The sequence below is a fragment of the Gambusia affinis genome, linkage group LG21 (genome assembly GCF_019740435.1).
Source record: "Gambusia affinis linkage group LG21, SWU_Gaff_1.0, whole genome shotgun sequence".
Taxonomy (NCBI): Eukaryota; Metazoa; Chordata; class Actinopteri; order Cyprinodontiformes; family Poeciliidae; genus Gambusia; species Gambusia affinis.
The window spans coordinates 11,788,273-11,809,576 of record NC_057888.1 but is presented as its reverse complement, the minus strand read 5'-3'; the positions used below and the strand labels follow the sequence as shown (position 1 = coordinate 11,809,576).

Below are 21,304 nucleotides of genomic sequence, written 5' to 3'. Positions count from 1 at the left end.
AGGAAATCATATTCATCGTTATTCAAGGGACAGAAGTCAAGGCCAGGTCATTAAATGTATTTTTCCAGCTACTCTGCTCTGTCAGGTCAATAATAATAAAAAGAAAATATTTATTGACTATTATTCAATATGCAACTGTGACCAGGAATCTGCCACACTACTCTGTTGAGCAACAGCTGAGCACATCATAAGGGCAGCAGCACCCAGTGGGCCCTGACTTTATCTGTGATCGTCAAGGGGAGAAATCTGTTAGCTTGTCATGGAAAGCATGTAATCTTTTGATTAAACACAAAAATTGTGACATTCCGGGTTTATTTTGATTGTAGAATCTTCCCGAAAACCATTGTTCTCTAGATATAACTGGTTTGCAAAGTGCATCTGTTGTTTATGCCAGAAATCATTGAATAATTTAATAAAATCACTTTGTTTAAATAGCACCCATCATAGATCATCTTAAGGCCCAAATGTGTCTAATTCATCCATTGACTGTCATGTGAAAACAATTAAGATACTTCAGGTAATTTAATAAAATTTTTTTTTAGGGATATTCACACAGCCATATTCACACAGCAAATAAATCACAAATAAGTGTGATTTATTTGCACTTAAATAACAATATTTGAAAGGTTTCCCCACTCCTAACTTTCTGGAGTAAGATGTTTTGAGAGGTTTCCTGAAATACAGCTGGTAATGAAGTTGCATCATTTCAAAGTGATCGGTGACGAGGGTTTGGCTTCGCCTAGAACTTTCAATTTCTAAATTTTTAACCAATCCTTGGTGGATTTACTGGTATGTCATTGTCATTCTGCAGGGTTCAGTTCTGCCATAGCTTTATTTATTTTTATTTTTTACTTTAAACTGATAGTAGAATTTATTGTCTATTCTATGATGGTGAGATGGCTGAAGTACATCGTCAGTGTCCTGCTCATGACCTGACTCAGGCGTGTTGAAGCAGAGAAATTTGCATGATGCCTCTCCTCGGTGCCTGGATTTGAAGACCTCTGGTACATAGGAATGGTCTCTATATAGGAGACCATTCAAAACAATGGTCTCGTATATAGTGAAACTTGGATCCAATTATAATTTTGTAAAATAAAATTGTATGACAACTTGTAAAGCATTATCTGAGGAAGAAAAGACAGCTGATTGTGATTAACTTTGGAGCAATTCCTCTTTTGGAGCAAGCAGTATCCAAAGTAAACTCATTGTACTCCTTTTTATCCCAAATTAACAAGTAAATAGCCTTTTACCTCAAACAGTGTTCCACTTTCAGCTGCCTCTCTGCCACATCAACTCTTTGTGCTTCAACTGTTTGCTTCCCTCAAGAGACTCACAAATGTATTTAGCAAAAACACCAAACATTTTTATTGTACAATATGGGAAGTGACCCTTCAAGACTTTCTAAGTAGGCAAGTGTTCTTTCCACATAGCCTCAAACTGTAGAAGTTCTCATTGTTGTGTTTTTGATTGACCTCAAGTCTTTCCAGGTGAATGGCAGCCATACAGTGACGCAGGCACACGTTACTGTAAACTCTCTGTCCTGAATGTGAGCTGGCTCCGCTTGGTTTTGTGTAGCGAATGGGTTTTTCTCAACACACGGTTGAGCGCACAGTCTGTTGCTACAGGCGAAGCGCGGTGCTCTCATTTCAGTCTCTCTGGGGAGAACTGTGCCATCGGAGAGAAATGATTGAATCTCTACCTCTGCTCCATTTTCACTCATTTCTCCTGGACTGGATCAACTTGTGCTTCCAGCACAGACTTTGTGTGTGTGTGTGTGCGTGTGTTTGTATGTGTGTTGTATGCAGATGGCCATATGGGCCCTCACTCAGTCCCGCATTGTCATCCTTTCATATACCTTTGCTGTTTTACCTTTTGCTCAGTCAGTTAGCTAGTGAAATTGTTGCTTCATATTTAAAACTGTGATTTCCTGTGCGTTTCGTTTGCAGACGCTGATATGCATTGATGATGAGTGGAGTCGGTGAAAACTCATCTGACCCTGCGAGGGCAGAAGCACGAAAACGCAAAGAATGCTCTGCCGAACTCATAGGACCCAGGTAAGCTTCAAGAATGATCAAATTCTGCATGCCAACTTATTTCATCTCACACTGCTATCTAGAGATTTTAGTTTTTCTTTGTGTTAGTAATTTGATTTACCAGGCCACTGCAGATTAAACTATTTTCCCTCTGCTGACGATTTCAAACGTCAGTTTACCCATCTACGATTTCAAACTCTTGCAGTTCTATTCAGGAAATTTCACACTCAATTTTACAGAAAATGATGTAACGCAATCTTTTTTTTACTTTAAAATCTCCACACAGTCTATGTTAAGAAAACAGCCTTAAAGGACTCTGAATATTCGATTTTGATATTGGGTATAATCTTGTATTTCATAAATGTTAACTAGTACAAATGCGCACGGACAAAAATCAAAAGAGGTATAATATAAAATCTTGAACAATCAAATTAAGTGTTTGTATAATTAGGTCTGTTGAAATAATCTAAAGTATAATGCAGTTTGCTTGCAGGTATAAAGGAAAGTAGGTTGGGATGACAGAGCAATGTTTGGATCTAAAATAAGGGCACAAATTGACCCAGAACCATCAAGGAGCTTGTATATAATGAGTTATCTTTTCCAGGAGATACCAGGAGTTTTTACAGGAGCTCCAATGTCCTGCGTAAACGTATCTAATTTCCTTCACACAATGGCCTACAGCAATTTTTTTTTTGTTGAGCTTGTTTAGGAACGTCGTCTATGGTGCCACATGCAAGAACTTGTTGATAATGAATGTTAAACTGTTGGAAAACTCTTTTATTTCCCCCTTAAATGGTGCCAGAGTAACAGAGTGTAAGAAAAATACATTTATGGGTTGAGCAACAGGGTTGAGGATGTGGGTTGTACCAATGAAAAACTTGGCAATTTCTCCCTGCTAATGCGAAACATCTTTAGGTGGAGGCAGTGTGATGGCGAGGGGCGGTATGTTCCTCGCTGGAAAAACGAGGCTTGTTGTCCTACATGGAAATCGCAATGTAGAGGGATACAGAGATGAGGTTCTGCAATTAGTGGCCTTCGAATAAATCCACTCTTATAGATTGAGCTCTGTCCTCCAAGATGTCAACCTTTGCTCACACAGCGATTTAAAATCAGAATCATCGCTGTATAAAAAAAAAAAAAATGGCTAAAGTGGAGCACAATTGAAACAAATGCAGACATGCCCACATCTGGTCATGTCAATCCATTCTCCCTTAACACAGACTGCCACATGCTAAAAGATGTCTTAAGAAACCCTAAAGTTCGTCATTAGACTTCCAACAACTCCTGCCATTGTTGATATAAAAGTGGATTTGTGTACAATCAGAAACAGAGTGCAGTGGAGGCAATGTGTGCTCATCAAGAAAAATGGATTAAGGCCGAGTTGTAGTCACGCTTTTAGAGGTTCCCATTGAGCGCACGCGGGTCGAGCAAGCGGTGTGGCCTATATACTTGATACTTTGGTGCAGTTTTCTCCAATCATGAGCCGTAATAGAGAGTTCCTACACATGTCAGTGCAGGTGAACCTGCTCTGCAAGAGAACATTCCAGATTGTCCAGTTTGAGTGAAAGTACCACGCCAAAATGAATGGATGGGGATGGCACGTTTATCACATATTGGCTCTTTCCTAGTTCAATGCAATGACTGCAAATATAGCTTAAATATTGCCAGAGCTAAACAAGTGAAAGAACAAGGGCTATTGGAACAATGGTTTTTGTACAGACGAATCCAGCGCTGAATTATTTAGACACCAGCGTCTTAAGAATAATCCATTTACATTAACGGAGAAGAGCTTCATATAAACTGTAAAGTATGGTGGTGGAAGAATTGTCTTGTGGAGATGCTTTGCTGTAGCCGATCCGGGCCAGTTCAGAATCAACATATGGAAGGTCCTGGAACGGAGTATAGTCCATTTATTCTTTTGAGATGCCGTGGCTTGAAACCCTTTAAACATGTTACAGCTTCAAGTGAAGAGTGGGAGAAACTGGCAGATGTCTTCAAGGAGCAACTTACTAAAAGCTATTCCAACCGAGGAGGGCAACACCGGGCTTTAGGAGGGTGTCATTTCTTTGCTGTAGAAAAGGCTTTTATCTTTTCGTTTAATGTTGTGATTTAAAAAAAAGAGATAAATTAGCCATCTAAGTGATCTTTTCTTAATTAAAAAAACAAAAAAGTTGATAGGGTTTTGTAATTTTTCCCAACATTGGTCCCCCATTGCTTTTTCATGACTGTTTTTCCCTCTTGTTGTTTTTATGTCTCTGCAGTCCAAAGCGGAGCAACGAGAAGCGCAACCGTGAGCACGAGAACAAGTATATTGAAGAGCTCGCCGAGCTGATCTTCGCCAACTTCAACGACATTGACAACTTCAACGTCAAACCTGACAAATGTGCAATCCTGAAGGAAACTGTGAAGCAGATCAGGCAAATAAAGGAGCAAGGTATGAGTGACTGCCCGGTTGTGCCGTCTGCATTCTGAATAAAATGCAAAAAAAAAAAAAAAAGATGGGTCTCGAATAATAAAAGTGAAAGCTTGTTCAGGGTTATATTGAATATTTTGAACTTACAGTTTGTAGTGGGGAAAAAAAACGTTGCTAGACGATTAAGTGACCATTTTAAGATTTTTTCAAAATGTTCTTTTTAATCAGGCAAAGATCAGTGGGGATATTCTGTTTTTCCTTCAAGGTTGCTGCAAGGTTAAAATGTTCTCCTGTTGTAAATTTAGAGACAGATATTAGCTTGGTCCTTGCTTTCGAGAAAGGGTGCCAGAATATCTTATTTTAAAAAAACCAAAAAACTTGGCCTTTTTAAGGTGCACAAATAAAGCCAGTTAATAATGTCATTGTATTTTATTTGACTCATACGTCTGCAATGTGAAAGTGACACAAAAAATCCCATTCCATATCAAGCTTTCTGCATTCTGCACATGGAGCAAAGCAAACGAAGGGCTGGTTCATTCTCTTCCTCTCTGTCCTCCATCTATAGGCTGGTGGTCAGACAGGGGAATCTTTTTATAGCTGCTTATAGATGCTGAATGTTGTGCTTTGAAGGAATGCCTTAGGTTCTTCTAACTGCACTTATTTCTCACTCTATGGAAGGGTTGTGTCAGATGTCAGTGATACATCTTTTTCTGTGAAAGGTGCGGTTCAAATCAAGTTTGTTTTTTTTGTTTTTCCCTTGGTAAATGTTTGCAAAAAGCTTACTTTTTTTTGTCCAATAATGTAATCATTTTGTGTGAAAAATTGAGAAAAAAAAAATCTATCATTTAATTCAGCTGCAAATGTTTAATAGGGAGATTACCATCCATATGTTCTTGGGACCCTCTTATTAAGTAAAAGAACCTGAATTATTTGTTTTATATACTTACCTTTATAAATTTATAAAGCTGTCTTTCTGTTTCCTGTGGATATTAATGCGGTACAGCAAAGGCCCATTTCTTCTAGTCACACTTCAACATGGGAAAGGCAAGAAAACATGGCTTTTATGGAAGGCAGATGTGTTATATATCTATAGGTGAGAAAATGGGTACAATAAAGGAGCTACCTGCTTCAATCTACATATATCTATAGTCATAACTGGCAAGCTTAAATGACATATCGTGAAAAAATAGGATAGGTTTGCCGTGATCCTGAAACGTCTGAGTTGTAAAAACCTTAATTTTAAGATTAAAAGTCTTAAATACACCCAGATTTTTTATGTCATGGTCATATTAACTCTTGACGTTTGTTCATTGCTTTCTTGTACTGGACAGATTTTGAGAAATCTGTTAGTGTGATTCATATGTTTATTCACTTGTTCAATTGAGCAACCAGGGTGTTATTACACCAGCTTTTTTTATAATATTCTATTTTAAGATGCACCTGTAAGTAAAATAAAATGTCTACCATACAGGGATAAAAAGTCTCAAATTTAAAGATACTTGCAGAAACTCCAAAAATAAGCCCAAGTGTATCTTACCACCCAACACATCATGAGGAGGCTGGAAAAGGAAGTAAAATAAATTTCCAAGCGTATAATTAGTACTTCAAGACTGGGTTGGTCAGGGGTCACTTAGTCCAAACAGCGCCTTAACCGAAGGCGCTGTAGGGAAAACATCTTCTGTTCCACCGTCGCAGGTCTGAATGTGCCGTTTTCCAGACTCTACACTTACCTTAGCTAGAACTGTGTGTTTTGAGGCGTGGCGACGCATGTAGTGTTGAAACAAACACTACATGTGGGTCTAATGGGAAATGAAGGGTGAATATGTGGAAAAGCACATCATGCACACTGTTTAGTACAGTGGGGGATCCGTCATGCTGTGGGACTCTTTCGCTTCCTGAGATTTTGAAATAGAGGCAGCTTTAATGGGTAAAAAAAACAAAAAAAAACTCTGTGTTTTTAAAGATATGACCTCATGACCTTTCAAAGTTTAAAAAACAATGTATTGACACTTGTAATGACGGAATTTTATGAAGTTTATATATTTTACAACTGTCTTATAAACAATTTCTTATTGCTTATTTATATTATTGGCTTTTTAAACACCTATTACACCTATTTGAGTTGAGCTGAAGAGAAGATGGTATTAGAAGACCTAGTATGAAATTTTAGTGCTCCAAGATCGCTCTCTAGTCTTGTTCTCAAAGACTAGGAAATGGTAGAAGAAGACTGTGTGGTAAATGCTTTTCTGTTGGCAGGGGTGCAAGTAAATGTGACACTAATGATGTTGTAAAAAGTGAACATAGTGAGCCTGTTTTTAACTACTAAATAACTACTTAAATTCAAGGGCTGAAGTTTCAAAGGTATACAGTGTGATATTATGCTAATGAAATAAATGATCCGTTAATTCAGTTTGTGTGTGTGTGTACGTAGATAGGAAGATATGCATGTTGGTATATATTTAAGGGAGCTTTCTGCATGTTTATGTGTTTTAACGTTGTACATTCAGCTACAAGTTTCTGAGGTTTGAGGATACAAGCCGTGTAAGGTCAACCAAAGAGGAAGTTGGGGTTGCATCCAGCCACAATGGTATGAGCTCAAAGTAATAGTAGTAATTAGTAGATGAATGGTTCCCTCTTCGGTGTAATGATTAACACTGAATGGGTTTTTCTCACCTCATTTCATGTAAGAAAAAATATTCTTAGGTCAAATTTTAAAGCATCTTCTCAGACTCAAGACAGGTCTATCCCCTGAGTGGAAAGCTCCCAAAAATATTCTAATTGAAGAAAATCTCATTGTAATTGAATGAGTGGGGGTTTAAAGCTGTGGCATTTATGACCTCAAATAATTCTCCTCCCACCTTCGGCTGTAAATTAAAACCATGTTTTAAAACCAAGTTTTAATTTACAGCCGGAATAAGTCAAGATATATTATGTTTTCTTACTTTTTCTCTGCCTTGTTAGTTCGTAACTGGATAAATACAGCAGTTTGGAACAGGATATTCTCCTTTGGATATATCGTTTGCTTTTATTTGTGACGCTTAACCTTTCTAATTCTTAAAATGTTTTATGAAAGACAATCAAATTCAATGCAAAATTTAAATGACAGTGGCATAAAAGAAAAAAGGCGTTCAACACAACCTATCCATAGTTGGAAAACTAATAATAAAACTAATATCTATGATAGGACTTTGCATTATCTGCTAATAGGCAACTTTGCACAATAAAGAAAGTAAAAAAAATGCACCACCATTCTGTAAATTAATGCGCTAGTAAAACGTATATGATGCCCTGTTTTGCCAGTTTATGATGTAGTTGTTAATACGTTACACAATCCTTTTAATTGATCAATCGCTCCTGCTATCTGTGGCACAGTGCCTTACTTCTGCAGAGAGACAGAAAGCCAGGGAAGGCGGCCATGACAGTGAGTGATGGGTCTGCACTCAGAGCAGCTGTGTTGATCTGCAGGACCCCACTGGGCCTGGAGAGGTCCTGCTGGTGCACGGATCATTAATGCTGGAAAAGATTAATACTTGTCTGTGGGCTGTTGCACAAACCCACAGCGCAGAGGGAAACCTGCATTCGTGTCAACTTTCACACATCCATACCCATAAAAAGGAAGAGCGTGATTCTGTTTGCTTCTCAACACAATCTTTTGTCACCATATGGTCAGCTCTCTCCTTGGCATGGTGCGCCCGTTAAATGTGTTCCCCCACTCCCCAAACAGCCCACTCGTATTCCGCCTCTCATCGTCTGCTTGGAAAGTAGGGCAGCCTACGCCATGAACATAAGGCCTCTCTGCATGTTTATTAACCCAGTCACATGGACAGAGTCATAACTCCTTATTTTAGTTACTGAAGCTGAGAGGAATCTCTAATTGTTCAAACCTAAATAAAATGTTTAGTGGTTTTTAAGGCTTTAGTCTTGGAATTTTGTACGTTTCTGTAGCCGTGCCATTTAAAAATAATGATTACAAATCCACCAATCAGAAGTGTGATTTTTTTTTTTTCTTTAACCTGGATCTTTGACCATTTAGTTCCATTTTTAACCAGCTTTAACATCTCCTACTAGTGATTAGCGTGACTAGCATTGCTGAAACAGCAGTGTGTGTATTCCGTAGAGCAAATATTCAGCTTGTGACTCACAAGGTATGACAGAAAAAAATAAATTATATAAGCATTACAAGTGTATCAGTTAACCTGGTGCATTGGCGACAATATATTGTGTTTCTTTTAATATATACATATTTTTATCTCTTGTTGCATTAATTAGCATAGGTATGTTTTTAGCAAGGATACACTTTGTATCAGCACCAACGTTGTTATTGGGCAATATTAGTCGTTTTGACTTTACCACTGCTTTGGGAGGAAGCGTTAATTTAGAGATTATGCTTCCTTACCTCCACTCAGCTCCACCTAATATTCCCAGGTCTGGCTGGCAGAGGTTGGAAACCAACTTTGTTCAGCATTCCTATTGTTTATTTACTAATGGTATTGCTCTCGCTCACTCTGTCACAGCCTTGATAAAAAATATGTCTGTGGATATCATGGAAAACTTTCTATTTAAAATTGATTTATGCATCCTTGTGTTTCATTTGAGGGCTGCACAGTGGCGCAGTTGGTAGAGCTGTTGCCTTGCAGCAAGAAGGTCCTGGGTTCGATTCCCGGCCCGGGGTCTTTCTGCATGGAGCTTGCATGTTCTCCCTGTGCATGCGTGGGTTCTCTCTGGGTTCTCCGGCTTCCTCACACAGTCCAAAAACATGACTGTCAGGTTAATTGGTTTCTCTAAATTCTCCCTAGGTGTAAGTGTGTGTGAATGGTTGTGAGTCCTGTCTGTCTCTGTGTTGCCCTGCGACAGACTGGCGACCTGTCCAGGGTGTACCCCGCCTCTCGCCCGGAACGTAGCTGGAGATAGACACCAGCAACCCTCCCGACCCCGTTAGGGGCAAAGGTGAACAGAAAAATGGATGGATGGTGTTTCATTTGACTTCATTTTAGATGACCAGTGATGTTGAAAGCGTTGACCGGTCGACCACGCTAAAAGTCAACCAGTTTTGGTCACCGGCCCCTTTCTTTTTGCATCTCTAAATTTGTATTGACTTAGTTTTATCCTAGTTACTGGCAAATTACAGTTTAGCAACATATTTCACACATTGTGCACATACAGTATAATCTTGGAATCTGTTCTGCTGCAAGAAAATAATTTTTTTTTTCCTCATTTGACAAATTTTCTAAATTTGGTAGACGTATTTTTATAAGCTTACTTTTGAACTTTAGATAGCTTAATCTAATTAATATTTTTATTGATGATAACATGATTAAGTTTGTTTGTGGTATTGGATAAGTAAAATGTTCTGCCCTTCCTGGGAACAATTTGTTCTCCTATTTTGCACATGACTTGTTTACACATTCTCCCTGTTCCATAATAGCCTTTTTTTTTTTTTTTTTTTTTCTGCACATGACGGTGTAATCCATCCAGTGTCTGTCACCAGTGTGGCAGTCGTGCGCTCTGACACGCTCGTTTACAATAACCTTTCACTCCGTTTGCCGCGCTGTGCTTGGGCTGGAGCCACGGCCGCATTGTTTTCACAAAGGGATCGAATGTGTTTGCTTTGTTACCAGATGGATACTTGTTAAAATCCCTGTCAGCCAGTGACCTGTTTTAAGTATGTGGGTCGACTGCAGGGGGAAATGCAGAATCGTTTGCTTGTGCTTCTTCTCGGCGACCTCTAAGTTTTGTCTTTGTGTTGTTGTTGTTTTTCTCCCTCTGCATTATGAACTTGTTGCATTGGATCCCTGTATGTGGCTTCTAAGTTTGTCTTATTGATTTATCTGATCACAGAAAAGGCTGCAGCAGCAAACGAGGAGGAGGTGCAGAAGGCTGATGTCTCATCAACAGGCCAAAGTGTGATTGACAAAGATGCCTTGGGACCAATGATGCTGGAGGTGGGTGGATTGCGTTTGTATTTTTCATTCATGATGTCATTTGCAGTGCCTTGCCATTTCCTTTTAACATTTTGTCACATTACCCTTTAAACCTCCTATGGTTTTTATTGAGATTATTTTTTTAGATCCATTATATGTAATGGATCTAAAACATTAAGAGATTAAAATGTGGACTTCATTCTTTGCACAATAACTTGGATTGTATTTTTCTAGTCTTACAATAGATTATTAACAAGGCCATTTCAACACAGTAATAATCTCTAAAATAAACCAGTGTTTTTCAAGCCTAGTCCTCTGAATCCACTGTTCTTTATGTTTTAGGTATGTCTCAAATGACTGTATTACCTCCACAGTAAGCTATCATATATTCCAGAAGCCTGTTAATCACACATTTGTTTAAGTCAGGCTTGAGGCAACAGGAAAAACCCCTACAACATGCAAGATGGTGGGTTCTGAGGATCAGTAATCTTAGTCATTCCGTTGTAATTCATTTTCCATGTTTAGTGTTACTGTCCCACAAGAAGGAGTACTTCCAATCCGGTCTTAAGTCTTTTGCAGCTCCTAAAAGCTTTTCCTACAGGTTTGTCCTGAGTTTAGCTGCATCTGTAGGTTAAAAAGTTCAGTCTTGATTTCCTGCTACTAGACCGTCTTATTCCACACGTCTGTTGTGCCTCAAATGACAAAAAGTGATGTTCTTCTCGCCATCCTTCCGTTATTGTCAGATTTATGGAGAGACTGACAAATAGTTGTCCTGTGAACAGATTCTCCCACCTGCAACTCCTCCAGAGTTACCGCAGTCTTCTTGGCTACTTCAAAAAAATAAAGCTCTCCTTGCCCAACCTGTCAGTTTGTGAACGGCATTGTCTTGTTTTACTCTTTCAATGTAAAGATGATGTGTCCGACTTAATACTTGAAAATTTGAGACTCTGATGCGTCTGCTCCTGTCTCCACAGAACATCTGTATTCATACTGAGATCAAATTACACTCAGGTCCAAGATTTCATCATATATTCCACTTACTACTGTCACACTAAGTGAAATACTCTACCACAGGCCAACTCACCTCTTGAAATTATGATTGATGTCTAACGAAGAGTACCATTCACGGAGAACAATCACAGCTGTGCCAGTAGTGATTATGTCAGAGTGTAGCTGTGTGAGGCTAAAGCTGCCAGCATCTTGTATCCGCCCCTGATTGGCTGTAAATCACCAAGCTGAGCAATGGCCTGGTTGTACAACGGAGAGCCTCTGAAGTGCTTACTTATAATGGGAAAGAAAGCAACAGCTCATCGAATGAATCAGTCCATTGAGTCCGTCCTCTCACCCATTTCCGCCCTCCCCGCCTCGCTCAGGTCTCCCTCACTCCTCCTCCCCACCTCCCACCCCTCATCTTCCCTTCTTTCGCCTCTAGATCCGTCCTGTCATGGAATATTTATAGCACTCCTGGTCCAGCGTCACTGAATCGACACACTAACTCGCGGCTAAATATAGCCCAGCGCAGCCTGCGAGCTTTCCCATCTGTCAGCAGTCCCCAAAACACGGCGATAGGCCATTCACACCAGCTCCGCTCCGAGCCGCGATCCCTTCCGCGATCCTGGGCTCATTACAGGCCGTTCAGAGGAGAAAGGCCAGCAGCAGAAACACACATCCCAATCTCCCGTTCTCCCCGTCTCCCCCCACCACTCTGAGACTCTTTGCTCTCCAAATGCAGAGAGATGGAGAGGAGTGTGGGGAAACATTGTGCTGCTCTTTTAACCTTCTGTGGACAGATTCATTACGTCGCATCGCTGTTACGTATGCAGTGCCTTCAAACGTATTCATATCTTTTTTCCCGATTTTATGTTACAACCATAAACTTCAATGTATTTTACTGGGATTGTATGGAGTTGTGAAGTGGATTTTAAAATCTTTAGTCTGTTCTATATGTGGAAAAAGACACTCTGGACAAATGAGAGCAGCATTTTTGCTTTTCTTCAAACCTGATGCTCATCTTTCTGGATAAACCAACCTAATGCAAGGAAGCCTGGTGGGGGAGGCATAGTGTTGTAGGAATCTTTGCTTTCTTAGAATGTAGTTGTTTATTTTTATTTTTTCATGGTTTTGAAAATCAGTGGAAGGAAATGCATACCAAAAGACTTTCCACCGCATTTGAAGGGAAAGGTGGTTCTGCAAAGTATTAACTCAAGGGGTCCTGAATACAAATGCACACCAAATTATTATTTTTTATATTACTTTTAAAAATATTTTCTTCATTTAAAAAATGGAAGTTGGCCTTAAATTCTTTCATCACAGGTCTTAAATTTTGACGTGGCTGAACTATTTAATCTTGTATATCCTATACTGTTTTTTAATATTATTATTATTATTATTATTATTATTATTATTATTATTATTATGATTATTGATAATGGCCTTAAATAGGTCTTAAAATCTTAAATTTGAGTTGGTGAAAACTGCAGAAACCCTGAATTACTTGCTCCTTTTGTGTTGATCTTTCACATAAAATCCCAATAAAACAAAAAATATTTGGTTCAGACATGACAAAATCTCAACTTGTATGAATACTTTTACATGGCTTTTGTACCATCTTCAGATTATTCTTTATTCTTGATGATATTTAATACCGTTTGTTTTAGTCATTACCAAAAACTATTAATGTCATGTTGCAGCAATATATAGGCTGTAGTTATTGTTCACAAGTAAATAGAGCTGGGAGCAGGGATTGTACAATTATTCCCAACGTTGCTGTTTGGAACACATTGACTTGTGCTGGCTCAGCCGTCTCTCCAGTGTATATTTAAGGAGGGCACTGTAAATTAAAAGTATTGGCTAACGGCATTGAGCAACAGTGTCTGGAGGAGCATTAGAGTTGGCACTACGCAATGTTTATCCTGTCCAGTCCATGTTCTTTCCTCACACAGGATGGACTTGCACAACCACGTTGCAGTTTGGAACAAGCCCAGTTAATGCACTGATGGATGAGGTAGCTTTGAGTTTGCTTTTAGATTTGGAAGTGTCAGAGCAGGCGAGGGAGAACCTCCATCATGCTGTAATCTTGGATCAAGTGGAAGGGTTCAGCGAACCTTAACATTTTGTCTGTGGGGGTGTTGGACTGTGTGGTTTTGTAGCCGTTTCAGGAATGACTGAAAATAAATGTATTGTATGTCACGCTAAAAGTTTCACAATCGTTTCGTTTAACTGTAGTGATTGATTAAGCAGAGCTGAAGAGCAGATGTCTTGGGTTCTATCGTGACACCAGCTTTGCAAGTACCAATGTTCTGTTCCTGAAGGCTGTAGGTGATTTGATGGCCTAATTGACACCAGCTTGTGTGTAATGGCTGACCTGGGGCTGTGTTCTTTCAATTAAGTGCTGCTCCTCCTTCTTATGTTTTAATCAGCCACATTCTACTTTTATCAGCTTCATTGATGTTCAGCTTTTATTTTTATTTTTTTTAGCTGATACTAATTGTACCAGTGGTTTTTCTGTAAACATAGTGTAATAATATACAAATAACAGAGTAGGCGTTTAACATAAATGAGGGTTCAGTGTGTATTCCACTTTTAGGCAGTGGGTCATTATGGGTACGGTAAAACAGAAAATGGCAGATAATTCAAATGATGCTTTCTGGATTCTCTTAATAAAATAAAGAAATTTATAGATAAAAAAAAACAGCCAGGTACACACCATGAAAACAAACTTAAATGGCTGCATGTTTGTGAAATAATAGATTCTGTTATCATATTGGTCTATAAGGTATAGAATGATCGTAAGCTTATGTTTTACAGTATTAACTATCTAGGCCCCTCTGACCTCCCCTTAGGAGCTATGACCAGAACTAAATTAGAGGAAACATCATTTAGTCTCTATGCTCCTCCACTCCAACCTGAAATGTCCAGAATTTGTTGGCTTCTTTAAATTGGGACTAAAAATATATATATATATATATTTTTACTGCAACTTTTCCATGAAGGTCAAAAATTACTTTGTTCATTTTTGGCATGTTTTAATTTTGCTTTTAAAGCTTTTTCAGTGCATTTTTTTTAACATTGTACTCTTTTTCTTTACACATTTACTTGTCTTGCTATGTGTAAATGGTACGATACAAAAAAAGAAAGATTTATACCGGTTGCTCAGACGTCAGACAATATTTACATAGTATTTGCTGTTTTTGAATGCTTTCATGCTAAATAATAGAGATTAAAACCCAGTAGATCTGAAGAAAAACACTATTACTTGCATCAATAAATTAAAGTTGCAGCTTTCCCTTGTCTGGGGAAGGGATAGCATATTAATCGGTGATATTCCCCCTTTAGGCCACTTGCAGCAGGGTTATTAACATAGACTGATTAATGAGGGTGATTGCTGCGCAAATAAAATCATAATTATTCATGAATTGTGTTTTTGTGAGGAGGAACTTTGTAAACAAACTCTAAACCTCCTCTTTGCTCCTGCAGGCCCTCGACGGTTTCTTCTTCGTGGTGAACATGGAGGGCAACATCGTGTTCGTGTCTGAGAACGTGACCCAGTACCTGCGCTACAACCAGGAGGAGCTGATGAACACCAGCGTGTACAGCGTGCTGCACGTCGGAGATCATGCCGAGTTCATCAAGAACCTGCTGCCTAAATCCCTCGGTTAGCCCTCGGCTTATTTTCCCTGCCAACGAATTCTGCCTCTGCTCCGTCTACCTTGCATCACCTGGTGCTTTTTATTAGCCATGTCGTTGTGATTTAAATGTTTATGCTGGTTTTTCAGTGCCGGAAAGCTGGCTTGTTAAAAAAAAAAAGATGCAGCGTGCCTAAAGGTTCTTCTTTTTCTGTTTTGCTGATGCTCAGCCCAGACTTTTTCCTCTCACTCTTCTCCTCATCCTCCCTCGCTTTTCAGCTAATTAACTTCCTTTTTTGGCTTCTCTCTCCTGTCAGCAGCATAATGCTCTTCCTACATTCTCATTTCGTGCCCTTCCTTCCCCTTCTCTTCCCTTTTTTTTTTAAATGTTTTTCTCTCATTCTCTGCCGCACACCCCTATCGAGATCCTCTTTTCTTGTTCTCAATTTCTCATGCTTTCTAGCCCACCCATTAAAGTCATGCTTTGTGCTTATTTAATGTAAACAGTACAATTGTTTGTGCAATCCTCAGCTTAGCTCAGGAATCCCCCCCCCCCATCATCTTGTTCCCTCAAATTAACCCGTACGGCTTCGCTTCCCATAAGGCGAGCTTTGTGCCACTGCATCCCGTCAGGAGCGTTGAGTTCTCCCCTGCTGGTGCTCCGGATTGAGGTCTGAGTACCCGGCCAGCTGGGTGGGAGAGCTGCGCGAGAGCAGAGTACCCTGGAAATGATCACTGGGCTGTGTCCCAGTTACTGGGAGATTATCAATGCACTGAATGAGATCACAAACCAGATGGAGTGTGGTGGGAGTTTGCTATAAAGAAATGAGTTGGCTATACATGTCTTTTTTATCTTGCTTGTTGTGTGTTTGTGTGTGTGTGTGTGTGTGTGTTTCTGAGTGAGTTATTTTGTGTCTGTGTAAGTGTTGGACAGGAGAAGAAAGATGGGCAGTGATGTTTTGGGAGGATGTGCATGTGGAGGCCTGGCTGTGATGCACTGCTGTGGATGGAGGCTCAGGGTTCCAACGGCTCATTAAAACTGATCTCTACCCAGCAACAGCTCTCCTCTTTTTCGCACTTCCTCTGCTTTCATTCTCTCTACGTTGCTCTCATTATGTCTTCCACTTGCAGCGCGCTCGCCTCCTCTTGGCTCGCTCTTTGCATGCTTCATGTTTCACTGTTCACTTTCAGTCGCAGGTAAAAGTGTCCCCCCCACCCTCTTCCAGACTATAAAAGTCTCCTTTGCATCACCTCTCTCTTTTTTTTCTCTCTCTCTCTCTCTCTCCCCGGCAGTCAACGGTGTCCCGTGGTCCAGCGAGGGTCCAAGGAGGAACAGCCACACGTTCAACTGCCGAATGCTGGTGAACCCGCACAGCGAGAACCAGGACGAGTCGCACGAGCCCCAGCAGCAGAAATATGAGACCATGCAGTGTTTTGCAGTGTCAGAACCCAAGTCCATCAAGGAGGAAGGAGACGGTATGGAAGTGGGGAAGAGATGGATTGGAGGATTAGTTGACACTAAAGTAGTGACCTTGTAAAACAACCTTGGACAAGATGGGGGGTTTTTTGTTTTTATTTTTAATTTAGCGTAACATTTTGACATATCTGCATATTTCTTACTTGTTTGGAAGTTGCCATAAGTAGAAAATAGCTATGGCTACTTTTTTTCCTACATTTGTAACGGGGAATGTGGATCTTGCACACTTAGCAAATTCGTAACAACTTATTAAGCCTGATACCGATGTGCTCAAAGCAAATAATGATGCAGCAGCACAACTGAATAGTGAACACATTCAAACGCCAGCGTTTTATTTGAGTACATTTCATGTTTTATGGGGAAAAATGAAATGAAATGTGTCAAAGTGAAAATTTGATCCAGAAATCTGATTTGATCCAGACATGATGCCTTTTTTGAAAGTTATCGGTTTCAAACGGTCGCATGGGCAAGATTAACATCGCTCTTTTTTCTGCTTAGGAACCACTGGATAAAAGAAGTGCTATTTAGAATTTCATAGAAATTAATCATTAATCATATATATATATATATATATATATATATATATATATATATATATATATATATATATATATATAATTGAATAGACATAGCATTACTCACAAATAGATAATTGTAATAACTGGGCTGTTTATGCTGTTTGTCTCTTCTTTAAGCCCCTTTCTTTGAAATTATAGTATTGTGTGCATATTTAACTGATTCTTAATGCCTCTTTCCCAGTAATTTTGTGTGTTTGTGAATCACTAAATATTGCAAGCCCCTGGTGGCTGTAACTTGTGTCACACCGTGATAAAGCCTTCAGTCATTGGATCGTTGTTTCGAACTTGATTCCTATTTCAGTTTCACATCATTTTTCTTCTGACTGCTAAAATTCAGACCTTTGAAAACTGAAAGGACACAGATTTGTGTCCATCACTTAGAAATCAGTGTACGGCAACAGAGGACACGTCTTTTAAAAAGCCCCGTCTTCTCTGTCTATGTTTACTAGATTAGGCCCCTTTCTTTCTATTGCATTATATGAGCGTTCTTTACATGACCTCCAACCAGAAACGCTTTCATTAGCCTAGAACTATGAACTACCCGACATAAAAGGCTAATGTTGCCAGCTGTTTTCCGGCAAACATGAGAACATCTCTGGCTGAAGGTATGTGAATGATTTTGGGCATTTGAGCATCTGAGCACCAGAGCACGATCGGCGGTTTCAGATGGAGGAATTCGCCACAGACAGAAACAGAAAGAAGGGAATTTGGGGGGAAAATTAATAGCGATTAAGATCTTTGATGGCCAGACCTCCCATGAGGTTCTATACACACATGTGTGTGCGTGCGTGTGTGTGTGTGATAGCCTGTGACACACATCTCTGCGAGGAACATGAGGGATTGTGGATATTATTGGCTCACAAAAAGTTGGACTGCAGACTTTTTGGGGTCACCCAAGCTTTTGAATTGGCTAAGCCATTTTAAAAAAAATGTTTTTTACGTGCGCTGAGGAAGAGTGTCATTACTGAGCTGTGTTGGGCAGGAGGAGGCGCGATGAGTGCGTGACGGCGCTTTAGCCGGGACCAGACGGAGGTGCGGACACAAACACTTATCAAGTCACTCACACTCCTTCAAAAGGTCACACTACATCATTTCCCTCGCCAGCAATAGCTGCTCCTTGCTAAAAGAGCAGAGCCCTGATCCCCACGCTCATTAATAACTGTATTAATTATGCTGCCTGGGAATAACATGCATTTCATTATCACTCCCTCCCTCTGTCTCTATCCTTTACGCCCCCCTTGTCCTCCCCTCTCACTCCCTCTTCGTCTTTCCTGTTTTATCCCCGTCCTCTTTGTTCCATCCTCCACCTTGTCTGTTGTTCCCGACGTTTATTCGTTCTCTTCTTCTTTTTTTTTTTTTTTTCTTTCTGCTCAGACTTCCAGTCGTGCCTGATCTGCGTGGCTCGGAGGGTTCCCACGAAGGAAAGGCCCATGCTTCCCACGCATGAGAGCTTCACCACTCGCCAGGACCTGCAAGGTACAGCGAATCAGACGGACAGCAGCTACAAACTGACACATAGAGATCTTAATTTGCATCCGATTTAACACTTGTTTAGGCTGAGTAAAAAAAAAAGAACCCCGTTAGGATTGGACAAGCTAGTTGCAGCCACCCATCTTGTCTGCACTGTGGGAGGTGAAAAGAAAAACTGTTGCTTACATGCACACAGCTGTGTGCGCGTCACCTGGCCTCTGATGTACTAATGCCGTTTATGTGGTATGCACACCCACAACCACATCACAAAGAACACACCTTCATGGTTAGTCAGCGACATATAGTAATTTCCTGTAGTTTCCCACCCAGGCTTCCGAAGGTGCGCACAAATGGAAGCCTCTACTTACCGAGCTGTCCGTTAGAGCCACACGTAACGCGACAATCACCATCATTTGTGGCATTCAGTTTGACTTTTTTTTTTTTCCCCCATTAGAATTAAGCAAAATACCATGTAAGCTGCCAGACTGCCTCTGTAGTTTCTTTTTTTGATGCCTTAGTGATTGTTAAATGTGATGTATTGCTGTAAATGGCTCCTGTTATTGCTGTAGTGACAAGTTGGTCCATGTAGCTGTCAGTCAAGCAGGAGGGAGTTTGTCAGCCCTTTAAGCGGTCTGTTGCTTCCATTTTAAATGGCACATACTTGAGGGACAAGTGTGCACTGCTGCGAGTGATTGCCCGTGTCGACACAAATATCCTGGATGTACTTGTTAAACCAGGAGCCAAAACAGTGACTTTTATTCAACCTGAAATTCGTGTTTCAAATGTTAAAACTTAGCAGCCAGGTAGAAGTTTGGGAGGTTGGGAGGTAGAAGCTTATAATTCCGTATATCTGCAGCTACCGTAACGTCCTGTTTTGTGATTAGGTAAGATTACGTCGCTGGACACGAGTCTCCTGCGAGCGTCCATGAAGCCGGGCTGGGAGGATCTAGTAAGGCGCTGCATCCAGAGGTTCCATCTACAGAACGATGGGGAAATGTCTTTTGCCAAGAGACACCAGCAAGAAGGTTATTATTTTACACATCTTCACAGTTGATCTCAGAAATAAATCATTAAATTGAATGTAAATAGTCGGATGGACACTTTTCCAACTAGCATAACTGACCATGAGCTGTATTCTAAAGAAAAATGGGCAGAAATATCTCTGGAGATGTAAAGCTGAAAGACAGACTGTAAAATGGTTGAACCCGTAACTTAAACGGTACATAACTTCCATGTTTATTTGTCATATCAGGTCATAATAAAAGACTTTGAAGTTTGTTTTACATGTTTCGAAGAGGGGAAAGAAGTTCAAGGCTCTGGAGAAAAAAAGGCTTTAAATATTAAATATTTGAATGAATTGCAACAAAAAACAGCCAACCATAAATTTCAGTGCTTGGATTATCCATCAATCTATTCTAATACTGGAACCAGCAGGAACACATTTGTTTTATTTTATTTAAAAAAAAAAAAAAAAAAAGATTTTGTGCTTGCTGAAGTGAAACCTGTTGTGTCTACAGTTCTCCGCCACGGTCAAGCGTTCAGTCCAATCTACCGGTTCTCCCTCTCTGACGGAACCATCGTTTCTGCCCACACCAAGAGCAAACTGGTGCGCTCATCTGCCACTAACGAACCCCAGCTCTACATGTCCCTTCACCTCCTACAGAGGTATGTCTCCATAGCTACACATCTGTCAGAAAGAAAACTAATCATAAAATTTGATAAAGTGTTTTAGCCTGTTGCTCTCCAGCAACTACTGTTTTGTTTGTATGTGAAGAAGATAACATCTTTGTTGCCTGTGTGTCTAATCTCAACCACAAGTGATTTATAACTTTGTTGGTAATCTCCTGGATGTTCTGAATTCAATTTAATTCAGATTATTTCTGTTTGTTGGTCCCCTTTCTCCTTATGCACTGAATTTCCACCGATGGGCTATTATTCTATCCTCTAGTCTGCGCCACAAAGCTAACAGTAGTTCAAGTGAAGGATTACGTGTTCTATGAAAACAGTTAATGGTAGCAGTAGCTCCCTCATTGATTCCATCCAGGGAAAAAAAAAAAACTGTTTAACACAAATACTGAGCCAGAAATACCTTCCTTGTGAGGAAAAGCACAGAAAATACCTCTAAGATAACTGAGATGTGCAGAAACTAAAACCGCCTTTGTTAACTGCAGCTTTCCACTAAAGAGTCTCACTAACAAACCTTTTGCACAAACATAAATGTGTGACTGAAATGTGACATTAAGAGCTAATTATGACCATTTTAACGTTTTTGCGCTTTTATACAATTCTTTAAAGTGTTAGACATTTTAAGCAAGCTTCAAGTTTTAATGTCTTTCATTTAAGTTCCTGTAAAGCACTTTGGATCGGCTTTTTATGAAAGGCAATATCTCCATCTACTGAGGAAAAAGACAAGAGTATGCACAAAAGTTACAGCCATAACTCTTAATGCGATTTATTCGAGGAAAGTGACGCAGCTCAACACAAAGTTAATGGCGGCAGTGCTTCCAAATAAAGCACATCGGTATTTTTTACATACAAAATGTTTTATGGTCTCCATTCACAATTCCATTTTACATTTTTGATTTGATATTTTGTAAAATATTAAAGTGGAGATATTTCTTGAGGTGTTTCTTGTGTGTTTTGCTTCATTTCTTGCTTTGTGAGTCCAAATCCATTAAAGACAGTCGGGCTAAAATCACAGCAAGGAGAATATGAAAGAGCTTTAGTCTATTTAGCTGATTATCCCTTCATGACTATATTTATCCTCACTCCTCCGTGAAGTTAGTT

At 39.8% G+C, this 21,304-nt stretch overlaps 1 protein-coding gene across 5 annotated transcripts in view; it reads left to right on the top strand.

Moving 5' to 3' along the window:
* Nucleotides 1-21,304, top strand: part of ncoa2 (nuclear receptor coactivator 2) — a 68,396-nt gene that overhangs the window by 26,462 nt on the left and 20,630 nt on the right. For all 5 annotated transcript variants that reach the window (XM_044105357.1, XM_044105360.1, XM_044105358.1 and 2 more), the window contains exons 3-10: nt 1,947-2,054; nt 4,295-4,467; nt 10,285-10,388; nt 14,844-15,021; nt 16,286-16,468; nt 18,422-18,523; nt 19,402-19,542; nt 20,035-20,182. In XM_044105357.1, coding sequence (XP_043961292.1) covers nt 1,963-2,054; nt 4,295-4,467; nt 10,285-10,388; nt 14,844-15,021; nt 16,286-16,468; nt 18,422-18,523; nt 19,402-19,542; nt 20,035-20,182 — 1,121 coding nt within the window. In that variant the 5' untranslated portion in view covers nt 1,947-1,962. The remainder of the gene's footprint in view (nt 1-1,946; nt 2,055-4,294; nt 4,468-10,284; nt 10,389-14,843; nt 15,022-16,285; nt 16,469-18,421; nt 18,524-19,401; nt 19,543-20,034; nt 20,183-21,304) is intronic.